General features: G+C 52.9%; 1 protein-coding gene across 2 annotated transcripts in view; it reads left to right on the forward strand.

Annotated features, from left to right (window-relative positions):
* Positions 1 to 1,533: 1,533 nt before the first annotated feature.
* Positions 1,534 to 16,559, forward strand: part of TRIM62 (tripartite motif containing 62) — a 32,677-nt gene continuing 17,651 nt past the window's right edge. The window contains exons 1-2 of one of the 2 annotated variants that reach the window (XM_081224606.1): positions 1,534 to 1,835; positions 2,273 to 2,797. In XM_081224606.1, the coding sequence (XP_081080732.1) occupies positions 2,390 to 2,797 (408 nt within the window). In that variant the 5' untranslated portion in view covers positions 1,534 to 1,835; positions 2,273 to 2,389. The remainder of the gene's footprint in view (positions 1,836 to 2,272; positions 2,798 to 16,559) is intronic. The other variant, XM_081224605.1, reaches the window with a different exon arrangement.

Genomic DNA, 16,559 nt, shown 5'->3' on the forward strand with positions numbered 1-16,559 from the left:
ATCAGTGCACTAGCTCCTCTTTCCCAGGATTCTCCCCACCTCTGTCACGTGTTGGCTGCATCCTCAGACTGGGAGCAGTTCCAAGTATCACCACCAAACACATCCACATCCAGCCAAGGGGGCAGACTGTTTTTGAAAGGGGAAAGACCCTTTGCAAAAGCCACCTCCCTGCCACAGGCTTACCCTCTGGTTTTTCAGGCCAGACTTGCATCACAGGTCTAAATGCAAACCATCACTGGTAAGAGGAATGCAACCACCATGATGGACTTGGACCAAACGGGATTTACCGCTAGAGCTGGGCTGAGGTCAGCCATTTCTTGGTCACGTGGGGAAGGGGGCCACCTGAACAAAATCAAGGCTCTGACTGCAAGGAAAAGTCAATGAATGGTTGCTGCATGAGCTACCAACTTGTTTCTGGCAATGATGGAGACATGGAAACAGATAATGATGTGATGGAGGACACATAAATAGCAGAGGCATAAACCTCAAGCTTTTTCTTAAATTATGCCTTGATAAAGTTTAACTCCAGTGAATATTGCTGGAGGAGCCAGAAACTTGGGGGAGCCACCCTCATGCCTCCTTCTTTCTCACCCCGTATTCAATCCATTACAAAATTTTGTGGTGTCTATATTTTCAGTGCCCTGGTTTTCGCTCCTTATGCACTTTCATGGCCCCAGTTCAGGTCTCGTCTCCTGCAGGCACTATGACAATGGTAATCTACTGGTGCCCAGTCTCTCTTCCTGAAATCCACATCTTTGCTACTGTTATTCAGGGACACACCTTCACTGTTCAAAGAGCGCTGCACATATGCAGACACATCAGAAAGCATCCCTGCCTTCATCTTGCTGATGGGATAATGAGCATCTCCTTGCTTCCTGAAACCCACATCAGACCAGGTCATTCCCCTGCTTGAAAGCTCACTGTTTTCAGGAAATCCATCACCATGACCCTCAATGTCCTCCACCTCACCCTAGCCCCTTTCCCACCCCACCCCCAACAGTAGAGAACCACTTGCACTTCCCCAAATGTGCCTTCCCCTTTCACGCCTCCATGCTCTTGCACATGCTGCCTCCTCTGCCTAGAAATCCCTTATCCCCTCTCCATCTGGCATACAAGTCAAGGTCTCCTATTACTCTTCCTCCCTCTCTCCTGCTCCCTCCTCCCCCTTCTACCTCCACCGCCAGGCACACAATATAGCACTCCAGAAATGTCTGCTGAGTGGACACAACTCCTTGGGTCAGACATTAGTCAGGGCCAGGGCTCTCCAACTTCTCCAGCTAGCACTCCTTAAGAAAGTGAAGAGGAAATGGGACCCCAGGGCTTCGGAGTGTGAGGGACTTGAAATTGCTCTAAGCAAGCAGGGTATTTCTCGAGTTTTATCTTTATATTTTATGCAAAAGTTGTATTCTATGCAGATTAAACAACATATCCGTGTTTGTTTTAATACAAAATATTTTTTCCCAAATCTTCACATTGATGACCCAACAAGATATGCCTCCTTTATTCGTTATCCTCTCAAATTAGCTGTTCCCCAGCCCCCATGCGCCGCAGGGACCCCAAGCGAGACCTGGATGTTGTTCCAAGTGCACACCCTGAAGGAACAGCTGGGTTTCGTACCCCCGGGAGCTGGAGAATGGTGGGGGCGGGGAGGGGGGTCAGCTGGCTGCAGGCCGGACCACGCCCCTCCTCTCCCCCGCCCGCCGCGGGGGCGGAGTCATTGAGGCCCCGCCCTCGGGGGCGGGGAGGGAGCCACCTCCGCCGGCTACTCAGGCTCGGCTGGTTCCGGGTTGAGAGGCTGCGCTCGGACCGGAGCAGTGGCCGCTGAGCCGGTAGGGGTAAGGGGCCGCGCGGGGCCGGGTCTTGGGGCCGGGATCGGGCAGCTGAGCGTGCTCACAGCCCTCCTCTCCTCTGCCAGGCACAGCCGAGGTGAGGCTCTGCCTGGCTTCCCCTCCCCCTGAACTCCCCATCCCCAGCTTCTCCCCCTCCCCCCACCGCACCCATACCGGTATTACAGCCCCCCAAGGCCTCCGCCCCCCTCCTAGATCCCCTTCTCCCAGCACACGTCCCTTCTGACTGCCCCTTTCCCTAGAAGCTTCTTGCTAGGAGCACCTTCCCTCAGACACCCACGGCTCCCTTCCTCCAGCACCCATCGCTCCGGGTCACCCTCTGCCTCGAGACCACCTTCCTGGGCTCGCTTCCCGGGTAGTCTCTACCCCACACCTCTTACTCGCGTTACCCCACTCCCAGATAGCACCCATTCCTTCTCCTGTAGGTCCTGCTTCTCCGGGCCTGCTCCCCGCACCCATCCCTAGGTGCTGCCCCCGACAGCGTCGCGCTCTCCAGCCGGCCCCCTGCATCTCTGGGGACCCTCTCCGCCGTCCCCGGCGCCATGGCGTGCAGCCTCAAGGACGAGCTGCTCTGCTCTATCTGTCTGAGCATCTACCAGGACCCGGTGAGCCTGGGCTGCGAGCACTACTTCTGCCGCCGCTGCATCACCGAGCACTGGGTGAGGCAGGAGGCTCAGGGCGCCCGCGACTGCCCCGAGTGCCGGCGCACGTTTGCCGAGCCCGCGCTCGCGCCCAGCCTCAAGCTGGCCAACATCGTGGAGCGCTACAGCGCCTTCCCGCTGGACGCCATCCTCAGTGCACGCCGTGCCGCGCGACCCTGCCAGGCACACGACAAGGTCAAGCTCTTCTGCCTCACGGACCGCGCGCTGCTCTGCTTTTTCTGCGATGAACCCGCGCTGCACGAGCAGCACCAGGTCACGGGCATCGATGACGCCTTCGAAGAGTTGCAGGTGAGCCGCTTGGCGGGCCTGGGGCGGGGGCGGGGCCGGCCCGGGGGCGGGGTCAGGGTTGGACCGCAGGCAGGGCCCAGTCAGAATTGCCATGGGGCGGGGCCGCCGGCAGGGTCAGGGCCCTATCAGAATTAGGACGGGGCGGGGCCGAGGCGAGGAGGCGGTGTTGAGGGTGGGGCCTTGGTCCGTGCTCACCAGGCGGGGTCTCAGAGAGACCTGAAGTGGGGGCGGGGTGGGTCCATAGTTGGGGAGAGATCACCAATGGAGTGGAACTGCAGGGACAGATGAGATCAGAGCTGAACCAGGTACCGCCTGGACAAGGTTAGGGACGGAGCTGAATCAGAGCTGGGCAAGGGCAGGGCCACTGTAAGGGTCATGGGGCTAGACCTGGAGACAGGACCCACCTAAGAAGGGTTCAGGACTGAGTTGGAGACAAAGACACAGATGGGGAATGCGACAAAGTCGGGGCTAGACAGGAGGTGGGGCCGCCATCCGAGGATGAGTCTGGACTACACGGAGTAGCTGAGCTACAGGCTTTGGGGCATGCTGACCTGGGGTTCAATCAGGTATGCAGCAGGGCCTGGGGAGCAGTACCTGGGCTAGATCGCTCTGGGCAGGTCAGGGTTAAATCTAAGAGAGGGTCTAAATGAGTGTCAGCAAACTACTGAGAGAGCAGGTTTGGGTGCCAGGGGCTAGGCCAAGGTGTATGAGGGGCTAAGGCTGGGATCAAGTTCAGATACTGTAAAGACCATCCTGGGTTTAAATCACAGTAGAGGCCAGGTTGAGAGTGAGGACAGGACTTAAAGACTCCAGATTTGGAGAATAAGGCCCGAAGGTGAGGTGATTCAAGAAAAGCGAGGGGGCTTCCCTGGTGGCGCAGTGGTTGAGAGTCCGCCTGCCGATGCAGGGGACACGGGTTCGTGCCCCCGTCCGGGAAGATCCCGCATGCCACGGAGTGGCTGGGCCCGTGAGCCATGGCTGCTGAGCCTGCGCGTCCGGAGCCTGTGCTCCGCAGCGGGAGAGGCCACGACAGTGAGAGGCCCGCGTACCGCAAAAAAAAAAAAAAAAAGAAAAGAAAAGCGAGGGAGGTGGACCTCTAGAAGTCTCCAGGGACTTTTGGTGACCCCCTTAGCTCTGTCACCCGCATCAGGACCTTGAGGACTAAATGAAACAGTACATGCAGGGTAACCTGAACATAGTCAGCCTAGGACTGTAATTGGTCTCCCTTAAGCCTTCCGGTCCTCACGGACTAACTCCTACTCAACTCTCAAAGCCCTGCTCAAATGCCCTCTCTGTGTAAGCCTTCTCTAAGCTCCACTGGCCAAAACAATAGCATTAGAGCTGCATCTTCCCAATCTCTATTAATAAGTATAATGTTTTTTAAAAAAAACAGTGTTCCAAGATTAGCTATATTTGGGAAATATAGTATATTCTCTATACCCTCCTTGGAGGATTCTCAATGTACATTTGTATATTAAAGGCTTGGAGAAATCTTGTAGCAAAGAAACCCATTTTGCTGTGTTTAATAAAATGATTCCCAAGGTTATTTGAGCCTGGAATCTTTTTCTCAAGCTAAACCATTTAAATCTAGCAGCCCCGTTTATTTGGCCTTGGGATACCAGGCTAGCACACAGTCCCCAAGAGAAGTCTCTTAGTCATCGTATCTATGGCCCCAAAGCCTGCCACAAGGCCTGGCCCACAGTGAACATCAGTAAAGGCTGAATGAATGACTAGTCCTGACCTGAGCTGGCCCAGGCTGTGGAGCCTTCGGAAGAAGAAGGTTTTTGACTCCTTAAGCAGGAGCTAAATAACTATTTTCCCTGTTGTAGGGGGTCACCCCCCCCCCGCTTATACATGAATCTCTGTGAGCCAGCCTGCACCAGCAGATGCCCTGGCCCTAGGAGAAATGACTCCATGTTCACCTTACCCACTCCTTGCCCCTTTAATCCCCAACCACCACTGACTCCCTTCCAGTTTGGCTGTTTGAGGATGGAGAGCAAGAGTTGGGGGCTCTGGGAGCTTGTACAAGGTTGGCATTGACCGTCCACCCCCAGAGCCCCTTGTGCCAGGCACTGGTATCCCCATCTCCCCGTCTATGAAATCACATAAACAGGGAAGAGGAGAGAAGCTTGGACAGGACTAGGTGCAGGTCGTGAGTTTGAAGGGACTCTCTCTGAAACCATCTGCCCAATGTCTTCATTATGTAGATGTGGAGACTGAGGTCCAGAGAGGTGATGTGACTTACCCAAAGCCACACTGCCAGACCGTGAGAGTGCCGGCCAAGAAAGCTCAGCCTGACCCTGGCTGCATCCCACCCCTCCTGCTCACCCCCTCCTCTCCCTGTCTGACTTGCTAGCTGGAGAGAGCTCTGTGTTCCAAGGCTTGGTTCCCCTGTCTGCAAACCAGGAAATCCAAATTATTGTGTTGTGGTTTTTTTCAGTCCATTCCATGACCTGGGGCAGGCAGGAGAAATTGAACATATATTTTCCCCAAACGTTATTGAAACGCTGTCATTCTTGGGTGAAAAGAAAAAGAGGACTGCCACTCACTTACCCTCTAGTGTACTGTCCTGGGGTCAGTCACACTTGGGTTCCAAACCTTTCTTTAGCACTGTCTGTGTAATCAGCACATGTCTTCATGGAAGCCTTGATTCTCTCGCCTGTAAACCAGGGTCAGGATGATTCTTTCCTACCAGGATTTTCATGAGGCTGACCTGAGATGAACCTGCTATTGAGATGCCTGGCACTTGGTAGGGGCTGGATCAGCAAGTGCTCCCATTCTTTCTCCTTCTACCTCTGAGAACTCATGTGCCCAGCTGGGCAAATGCCCAGACCTGCCTCTCACCTGAGCAGGAGGCCTTGCTTTGGTGCCTCCTTTGGGCTTGGCAAGAAAGTAGCACAGAAACATGCCTCCCACTGGAGAAGTAAGCTCCTGGGTGAGGTTCAAGCCACTCCCCACCCTCACCATCCCACCCCCTCTCTTCACGGGGAAGTGGGGCTCATTAGCTAGTTATGCACTGGAAATGAGGCTGAGCCTGCCCATCACACCCCTTCCTCTCCCAGCAGCTGGTGGTTTGTCCCCAGGGCTCCTGGAGCCTGGGCTTGGACCCCTCTCCTGGAGAATAACAGACTCAGAGCCGGCAGGGCCTTGGAGATAGCCTGATGCAAACTTCATTTAACAGATGGGGAAATGCCCTGGGGTGGGGGGGACCTTTCCCAAGGCCTTGCGGCCAGAGGAGGCTACTCCTGGCTCAGCCCGAGTCTCCTCACACCCTGCTGCTTAGCAGTTGGCCTGGAGCTTTTTTCATTTATTATAAATCCTGGAGGCAGCAGAGCGGAAAGGTTAAAGGCTCTGGCTTTGTATTCAGGCAGCTCGAATCTTGCACTCCTGTTTCTGGCTGTGTGACCTTTGGGAAGTTCCTTATCATCTCTGAGCCTCAGGTCCCTCGTTCACAGCATGGGAATAATGGGGTTGAATTAAGTAAGATGACATTTGCAAGAACTTGGTACAGAACTTGACACATAGTAAGCACTCGATAAATGACAGCTCTAGTATGTTACATCATATTTGGCACTATTGACATTTGGGGCCAGATAAGTCTTTGTTATGCAAGGCAATCCTGTGCATTGTAGGATGTTTAGCAGCATCCCTGGCCTCCACCCACTGGATGCCAGTAGCACCACCCACCCCAAGCTCTGACAACCAAGAATGTCTCCAGGCTTCATCAAATGTCCACTAGGGTCAAAATCACTCACCCCTGGCTGAGAACCCAGGCCTACAGAAGTCCTACTCAGCTTTCCAGGCTCAGCGCAGATATCACTTCCTTCATGAAGCTTTCCCTGACCTGCCAGGCAGAATCGCTTTGTACCCCAGATTCCAATACTGGGGTCAGATCCTGGCATCGTCACTGATAATCTGTGTGTCCTTGGTCAGATCACTTCACTTCTCTAAGCCTCCACCTGCTCATCTAGAACATGGGGATAACATGACCTTCCTGGGACAGATGTTGTAGGGGTTAGGAAGGCTGTATCAAAAGTGCCTGATGCTGTGCCTGGCACACAGTAGCACAAGACAATTTTTAAATATCTTTATTTTTTCTGATTATAAAATTAACATAATAAACAGAGCTATATAATGTAAAAGTTAAAATCCCCCCATAATTCTACCCCTTGGAAAAACATGGTCTTTTTCTTAAAGATTTGCTTTCTAGTTCTACAGAATTTTTGTTGTGTAAACGGCCTGTGAGCATGTCTTGTGTGTGTGTGTGAGTGTGTATGTGTGTGTGTGTGCATGTACCTTCCCTTTTTTTTCACTGCTGAGCACTGGACCATAGAGCAAAGAGGATGGAAGGAGCCCCATCTCAGAAGGGTTTGGGGGCTTCTTGGCCAATGCTTACTGAGCCCACTGCCTGGGACTATACTAAGCGCCTTTCTGGTATTGCCTCATTTAATCTTCATAACACCCTGTCGAGTGGGTACTGTAATTTATTCTTTTTACAGATAAGAAAACAGAGGCTCAGAGGAATTCAGTGACTTGTTTGGTCACCCAGCTGGTAAATGGCAGGGCCAGGATTTTAAGCTTAGCTAACAGGCCACACATGGCCTCCGAGCTGCCTCTGAGGGCTGGGTGGTTGTCTCCCCCGCACGCTGCCTGTCTTTGTATTGTAAGTGTACTCAGCACAGGGTCAGGCTAAGGACACAGTCTGCCTGTGCCAGCTGATGCACCGAGGGCAGGTGCTGGATGGCATCTTGCTCAGGCATGGCATCCGGCTCTCTGGCCATCTCAGCTTCCTAACCTCCAGAGGAGGGATTGGATGCAGTCCCAGCCACCCTCTCCAGGTCTCATGTGACCACTGGAGCCCTTCCCAAGGCCTCCTTCACGCCAAGGGAGACAGCAGTGGATCAGCCTGGGATGGGAGCCCTGGGGAGTTGGGCAGGGGGATCCAGAGGCGCCGAGGCAGCCACACGGGGAAAGAACAGAGCTGGGGGACTGGATTCAAATCCTGGCGCTGGCTTCTCGCAGCTGAGTGGAAGGTGCTGCCTTCTCTGCACCCTTTCCCAACCTGGGAAGTGGAAATAAGAACAGAACTGTCCACTTAATGTATAAAGAGGGAGAGAGAGTTGCTGCCTATCCAGAGACAACTGATGCGAAGGCGCTTTATTTTGTACTGTGGACAGGGAGGCAGCCAGGTTGTCTGTGTCCTGGGGAAGTGGCCTCTGATGTTACTTTTCCCAAGAGAGGGCAGGATTTGTGTGCAAAGAGCAGCCTCCATGGGGGCGAGGCTGGCAATGAGTCAGACCCTGGGCTGCTGTTAGCATCTCTACTTCCCTCTTCACAGGTGTCTGTCAGTCAGCAGCCAGGAAAGCCTGTTCATCCAGGACACCTTGGCTAAGCACAGGCCACGGTGTCAAAACTCAGAATTGAAGTTGGGGACCCAGGATGTTTATTTTCTAGAGAGAAAAGGATCTGGTAGGAAGTGACAACAGAAACAGTAACAACACTAAAGAAAACAGTAGTCAGAGGGTATTGGACACTTGTTATGTGCCAGGTGCTGTTACGGGCATTGAATCCTCACAGCAGCCGTTTTCCCTTTCCCTACTGCCCCAGTGGGACTAGGATCAGCCCCATTTCACAGAAGAAGACGTTGAGGCTCAGTAACTTGCCGAAGGTCACACTGCAAGCAGGAGGCAGAGCTGGGATTCAGACTCAGGTCTGTCTGGCTCAGAACTCAACCTCCTCACCAAAACCCTAACTGCCTCAGGGAGCATCCAAATGGGGAGGGACCTCAGAAACCGTCCACTTCCATCCTCTCCCCACTTTACAGATGGGGAAACTGACTTGCCCGAGGTTGGTCCAGAGCCCAGCTCCCTGGAATCTCAGTCCAGTGCTATTTTCACAGCATCATTTACCTTCCGGACCTTGAATTCTGCTTGAACACTGGGGCAGGTGTGGAGGATTTGGAGATGGTTCTATCTTGGATTCAGGGATTCATTCAATAATTTCTTCAGTCGACACTCCTGCTGTAGCTAACTGAGGGCCAGGTCCTGGGCCCAGGAGAGAGCAGGACAAGCTTGACCCTGCAGTGGTTCTTGGGGGATAGGCCCAGAAGCTGCAAGGTCATGTCCTAGGCTCCTTTGGCCATAAGTCAGCGTTGCCCAGGTCCCCCTGGAACTGACAACTGAGCTGAATCCTGAGAGCAGAGAAAGGAGACGTTACAGACAGAGGGAATAACAACATCCACAGCCCCACTGCCTGGGTGCAGAGAGTGCCAGGGGCAGGCACCCTTTCTCGTTTAATCCTCACAGCAGCCCTAGGAGGTGGGTCTCATTGCCCCCTTTTATACATAAGGAAACTGAGGCTCAGAAACTGTGCCTAAGATCACACACCCAATAAGTGTCGCTGAAGCTAGAACTCAGACTCAGATGATCTGAGTCAGCCAGGGGCAGGCATGGAGAGGAGCCAGTGGTTCCTTGTAGCTGCAGGGGAAGGGGTGGGAAAGGGAGGCTTGACCAGCTCATAAAGCGCCTTGAATGTGCCACCCCTGCCCAAGGAGCTTGGACTTGATCCTGGAGATTCGGGGGAGCCAGGAACAGGTTGGAGCAGGCGAGGCTGGCCTGGTCGGTGTGCATTGAGGGGCAGCGTGCAGGTGGGACAGGTGGGGGCCAGCCTGGAGGAGGGGGAGCAGCCATGAGGTGCTGCCTGCCAGAGACCGCGAGGCTCAGTGTGGACAGGGTTGGGGCTCAGAGGCAGAGAAGATGGATGAGAGTTCAGGTCTGTCGGAGGACCAGGACATCAGAGGGCTGCGAGTAGAAGAGAGATTGGGGGAAAGGAGAAAAGAGGCAAATTCAGTTTGCTGTATGAAGAGTTGGCGTCCCCTTGGGGCAGAGAGGGGAAGGGAAGGCGGTAACTGGGCACGGAGAACGGGAGGGGCCTTGAGCACCTACTGTGTGCCACGCCATGCTGGGCCCTTCAAGGGTGTCCTCTCATTTAATCCTGATCGCACCCTCGCCAGTGGCTCCGGTCCTCATTTTATAGGTAAGGCTCTGAGAGGTGGACACTGAGAGGGGAGGAAATGATCTACCCAAGGGCACGCAGGCAGGATTCAAACCCAGGTTTTTCTGACGCCCAAGTTTATGCTATTTCCACTGGGCAGCACTGCTTAGTGACTGGGGGTCGGGGGGAGGGGGTGTTGGTCCCTGAAGCCAGGGGAGATGGCTTCCGGCAACAGCTTTTTCCTCTGGGCCGGGAGAGGGATGGCTTTGTAGGGGGGGAGGTCTGGCCTTTGGGACATGTGGGCCCTGGGTCTCTGTTCTCCCCCTCAGTGACTGCCCGAGTCCTGGCCTGTCCATGCCTGTGGGAGCCCCAGAGCCTCTCAGCTGACATATTTGCATAATTGTGTGCTTAGGTCTGCACCAGCCCTGACTCTGCCCTCTCTCCAGAGGGAGGGGTACAGAGCTATGAGTCTGCCCTCAGAAGGGCCCTCCTCCCATCCCTCATTCCTGCCCTGCCCCAGAGTTGATGGGGCCTGCGGAGTCCAGCTTCCCCAGGCTGACTTCCAAGGCATCCTCCATCCCACCCACACTGCCCTCACCCCTGCTAGACCAACTGGCCTCTCCAACTTGTGACTCCACCCACATACCTGGCTCCCACCATCCCCAACTGACCCCACTTCCTGCACGCACCAGGTGTGCCCCTGTTGCTCCACCTGGAATGCTCTGGCCCCGCCCTGGAGACTTGAAGGGACCGTGCCCATCCATCCATCCATCCATCCATCTTCCCTGATCCTCTCATCAGAAATAAACTCTCTCCAAGAAACTCCCAGTTCTTAGTCCCTATTGCACATACAATTATTTATTTATTTAAAAAAATTTTTTATTTTTGACTGCGTTGTGTCTTTGTTGCTGCCCGCAGGGTTTCTCTAGTTGTGGCGAGCAGGGGCTACTCTTCGTTGAGGTGCAGGGGCTTCTCACTGCGGTGGCTTCCCTTGTTGCGGAGCACATTGCGCGCCTAAGGCTCTAGGCGTGCGGGCTTCAGTAGTTGTGGCGCGCAGGCTTCAGTAGTTGTGGTGCTCAGGCTTCAGTAGTTGTGGCTCGCGGGCTCTAGAGTTCAGGCTCAGCAGTTGTGGTGCACAGGCTTAGTGGCTCCACGGCATGTGGGATCTTCCCGGACCAGGGCTCGATCCTGTGTCCCCTGCATTGGCAGGCAGGTCCTTAACCACTGCGCCACCAGGGAAGCCCTCACATACAATTATAATTATCGTGATGCTAATGACAATAACTACGAGTGACTGAGCATTTCCTGTGCCTCACTTCAGGTCAGGTATTAAGTCACCTAATCCTCACAGCAACCACAGAGCCGGCACTGTCATTAGCTGCACTTCACAGGTTTGGAAGCTGAGGTGGGAGGGAGGGTGTCACACACACAGCCGGCTTCCTGGTGTTCCCTCCGCGTTGTCCTGCTCTCCCTTACAGTCTACCTATTTGCATTTCTGCCTCCCCTAGAACCTGCAGACTCGGAGCGGCTGGCACTCCGCCTGACCGTGGGTGCCCGGACATGATGGCTGTATTGAACTGAGTGGGAGGCAGAGAGGCCGAGTGGTTTCCAGCATGGATTTTGGAGTCACTCAGATCCCCACTTCTGACTCTTATGAGCTGTGTGAACTTAGGCAACCTGCCTGACCTCTCTGAGCCTCCATTTCCCTCTCTGTAAGACTGAGGTGATAAAGGCACTAACCTCATGAGAATTAGTGAGAATTAAGTAACATGATGAGAATTAAGTGACATGTGAGAATTAAGAGAATTAAGTGGTGTTGTGAGAATTGTGAGAATTAAGTGACATGATGCCTGTGAAGTTCAAACCCAAACCATAACACCTCCAGACATGGTTCTGAGCCTCCGGCATGGCCAGTGTCCTTCCTCACAGTTAGCTCTATTGCTTAGGAGTTTATCAACAGCTTCCTGTTTCCTGTCGGTCTTTGCTGGGAGGAAATTTTCCAGTTGGTTCTCTGTAAAGCTGTGTGGCCATGGGCCACTCAGTCACTTTTCTTGGACCTCAGTTTCTTGTTCTAGAAATCCAGATTGTTGGACCAGATGGTCCCTGGGGCTCCTTCCTGCTCTGGCCATCTGAGGAGGAAAGAAGGGGCCAGGACATAGTGAACGGTGGGGACGTGGAGAAGTGACCCAGGAGCCTCATGGGGGACATGGTGACCTCTCTGTCTCCCGAGCAGCCAGTGTGGCCAGGCTCTCCACTGTGGTTGAACACTTCTTACTGTTATCTCATTTCACCCTCCCAACCCTAGGAGGTATTGTTATCCCCATTTCACAGACGAGGGACTGGGGCACAGAGAGGTTAGGGTACCTGCCCAACATCACAAAGCTAGTGGGTGGCAAAGCCAGTCTCCTAACCCAGGGAATCAGGTCTGGTCCCAGGCCTGGAAGGAGGGAAGGCAGAGGGGGTGACAAAGAGCAGGCTGCCTCCTGGTCTTGCTCTGTGGGTTCTAGGTTTTGTTTTTCCTAAGTTAGCTGTTCCCTCAGGCTCAGTAGCCCACCTGAGGAGAGCTGCCTCCCTGGGATCTCCTCCTACCCTCTTGGAGGTGAGCTCTGACCCAGCCCAGCCTCTTCTGTGGGCAGATTCATTCCGCAAACTCTGTGCCTGGCCCTGTCCTAGGTACTGATAGTGTGAAAATCTATCTGACATAGTCCCTGGCCTAAGAGCCCATATCTCATGGAGAAGACTGACAGGTCACCTTGCTGTTAAAATACAGTGTGTGCCAGATAGTGTGAGGGAAGGCTCTGTACACAGAGGATTGTCTGAGGACAGAATGGAGTTTGGGGTATGGCTTCACAGTGGAGGTGATGTCTGATCTAGACCTTACAAGATGAGCATGAGCCTAACAAGTGGAGAAAACCATGTGAGTGAGCATTCCAGACAGAGGGAACAGCATGTGCAAAGGCCTGGCGGAGAGCACTGCAAGTTGTTTAGTGCATCTGGAGCAGCGCTGTCCAGTAGAATTTTCTGGGATAATGGAAGTGTTCTGCATCTATGCTGATGCCGTAGCCACTGGTCACCTGGAGCTATTGAGCACTTGAAATGTGCAACCTGGTGCAACGGGTACAACCGAGGAACTGAATTTCAATTGTATTTCATTTAAATTCATTTGAATTTCAATAGCCGCATATGGCTAGTAACTACTGTATTGAACAGTACAGGTCTGGATGAAAAGAAAAGGCTGGAGACGCAAGAGGGAAGGGATATGGGAACAGATGTATATGTATAACTGATTCACGTTGTTATAAAGCAGAAACTAATTTTAAAAAATGTTAAAAGGAAAAAAAAAAAAGAAAGAAAAGGCTGGAGAAGAAATTTGGGGCCAGTAGTGAAGGGCCTTGAATGCCACACTCAGGCTTCCTGCCCTTCCTCCCAGACAATGTAGAAATCCTGCAGAGCGGCCCAGGGAGGAGAGGCAGGGACACATCTGTCCTGTCAAACGATTACCCCAGCTGCTCTGTGGGGCAGGGAGGAGCCTGGGGCCACAGTCCAGAAAAGAAGTGATGAAAACTGAACTGGGGTGGTGGGTATAGAGAGGAGAGAATAAATTCCAGGGCAAGCTTGATGACTGATTGGATTGGGGGCGTGGGCCATGTCAAGGGTGACCCCCAGATTTCTGGCTTGGATGGCAGCGGGGGTGGGGGGTGCCCTTCACTGTGATGGGGAATGTGGAGGAGGGGCAGTTTTGGGGTCCCGTACCACTATTCCAGCATCCACTGTGATGTGAGTGTCTATGTCCCTGTCTCCCCCCAGCCCATCTGCACACCTCCTGAGGCATCATGGGTTGGGACTCGTACCCCATCCCTCTCCCTGTCGCTGACACAGCAGCACGTGGGGCCCAAGGAGGCCTCATTCAGCACATGTTTGCGGAATGGACGAATGAGTGTTCCATTACTCCCGGGATCCCGTTGTTCCCTGGCCCTGAAAGCAGGGAGGAATTTGACCGTGTCCCTGGGGTGCCCTGAGTGATATGAGGAACATGGCCTCCAGGGCAGTTTTCTCGGAGACTCTGAAGAGCTGCCTGGGTGGCTGGGTCTATGAGGACTACCAAGGGGAAGGGTTGTAGCATTTGGTTCATCTCCTCAAAATCTGTGTCTCGAGCAGACTATGTCCTAAGCTGGACAGACCCCAGGCAGTCAGAGAGGAGTAGTCTTAGGTGAACACGATACGTCTGTTCCAGTGGCTCTGATGCACATGAATCTATTAGGAATGAGTTCCAGCTGTTAGTAATAGAGAGCTGCCCAGAGTAGCTGAAATTAAATAGGGGTGTATTTCTCTCCCATGTAACACAGGTCTATAGGACAGGACCCCAGGCAGTGGTGTGCCAGAGCCACACCTGAGTTCCTGAGAACTAGTTGTGCAAATCTCTTCCCAGCTCTGCATCTGGTGACCTCACATGGAGAGCTTCAAATTGGCTTTGGGGGGAACCTTTACACCAAGGAAATTGGCCAACACTATAAATTGGGGCTGTTTTTCTTTTTTCCAGAGGGCAAGCTTCCTCGCATATCACTGAGTGCAGTGATGGTGTGGCTACCCCATCAGGGACCCAGGCTGCATCTTCCTTCTATTTCTCTGGTTTCAGCCTGTCACATCCATCTTTCTGGCTGCCTTACAGCCTGAGATGGCTACCAGAGTTCCAGTCATTATGTCTATGTAAGCTCTCTGCTCTCACAAAACCAGCTATTCCAATTTTTCTATCTGACTCGTATTTTCAAGGCTGGCTCCTCTTCATCCTTCAGCTGTCATCTCAGGTGTGACCTCCACAGAGAAGCCTTCCCTGATACGCTACCTAAATTCGCCACCCATCCCATTTGGCTTTATTTTCTCTAGAGCATAGACCATAATGGGTAGCTCTCTGATTCTTTTATTATTTTCCTTGTTATTATCTGTCTTCCCCACTAGACTGGAAGATCCCTTTTAGTAGGGACTGCATCTGTCTGGTTCTCTGCTGTGTCCCGAGTGCCTCAACAGTGCCTGGTACATCATAATTGCTCAATAAATACTTGTTGAGTGAATAAGGGATAGTAAACACAGATCATTTTGTTTTCTACATGTTTCCCTTAGTGTGTCATCATGACCATTTTCTCATGTTGCTATTTAGTCTGTAAAATTAGTTGGACTAGATGTTTTCTGAGGGCCCTCCCTGCTCTGACGAGATGAGTGGGCAGGAGGTGAGTGTGAACAGGGAAGTCAACTCCCTGGCATCACTCACAGCCCAGGCTGACTAGGGAGCCCGGGCCCTGCTCAGAGGCTGTTTCCACGGAAATTCACTCCCAAAGCAAACTTCCTTGAGCCCCATCTCAGTGCCAGGCCATTGATGGGTATGGGGGATATAGAGAGAAAACGGTAGGGAGGGCCTGCCCTGCATGGGGATGGATAACGGACAGCCAGAAGAACAACGAGCTGTGATACAATGGGCTAAAAGTCCAGAACTACTGGGGGCCACCAGCCTCCCTATCCCATTCATTCATTTGGCAAATACTTACTGAGGCCCTACTGTGTGCTGGACACTATTCTAAGCATTGGGGATGGAACAGTGGACAAGCCAGACAAGATTCTTGCCCTCATAAAACTCACACGCCAATGGAGGAGATGAACAGTAAACACAATGTCAAATAAATAAGCAAGATCATGGACAGCAGGAGGTGCTATGGAGACCACTAAACAGGAGGGTGGAAGGGATGCTGCTGTGCATGGGCTGGTCAGGCAAGACCTCTCCGAGGAGGCAGCATCTGAGTTGATACGTTAATGCTACAAAGGAATCACAGGGAGAAAATCTGAGAGTGAAGTGCACCAGGCAGAGGAAGCAGCAAGTGCAAAGTCATAAGGCTGAAACAAGCCCAGCGTGAGGCACAGGAAGAAGACCGCTTTGGCTGGATGGGAGTGATGGGGGAAGGATGGTGGAGACAGAGGTGGGACTAGGGACAGGGGACTGAGGCACTTGCTTCAGCTGCAAAATTGAAGCAGGCGCCCAAAAACTGAGTAATCAAGATAATATCTAATGCAATTTTTTTTTTTGCGGTACGCGGGCCTCTCACTGTTGTGGCCTCTCCCGCCGCGGAGCACAGGCTCCAGATGCGCAGGCTCAGTGGCCATGGCTCACGGGCCCAGCCGCTCCGCGGCATGTGGGATCCTCCTGGACCGGGGCACGAACCCGTGTCCCTTGCATCGGCAGGCGGACTGTCAACCACTGCGCCACCAGGGAAGCCCTAATGCAATTTTTAAAAATCAAAATTAATGCCAAAACCCCCATGATGAACAAAATATCAAATTTTTAAATAAAGACAAGATGACTAGCAGTGTCATGCTGAGCCGTATAGGAACCAGATGCAAAGGAAAAACGAGTAATACCGGTCCTGTCCTTATTTAAAAATTTGACCTGTTGTCTATCATGGATTTTTGTTGTTGTTCATCATGGGTGTCATCACTATAGAAAACATGTCACCTGGTGTCATGATTATGGTTTCCAGAACCAGACTTCCTGAGTTCCATTTCTGGCACTACCCCTGCATGCTTAGCTGTATGCCTCTGGGCCAGTGTCTTGACCTCTCTGTACCAGTGTCTCCATCGGAAAAGGGGGCTGATAATAGTGCCTACCTCAGGGTTATTGAGAGGATTAAATGACAAGCCAAGGTCTAAGAACAGTGCCTAGCCCACCGGAAGCGCTCAGAGGATGTTGGCAGTCAGTCGTAGCCCTGGACAGCAGTACAGCCTT

Source organism: Mesoplodon bidens, assembly GCF_964165515.1.
Source record: "Mesoplodon bidens genome assembly, chromosome: 2".
NCBI classification, from domain to species: domain Eukaryota; kingdom Metazoa; phylum Chordata; class Mammalia; order Artiodactyla; family Ziphiidae; genus Mesoplodon; species Mesoplodon bidens.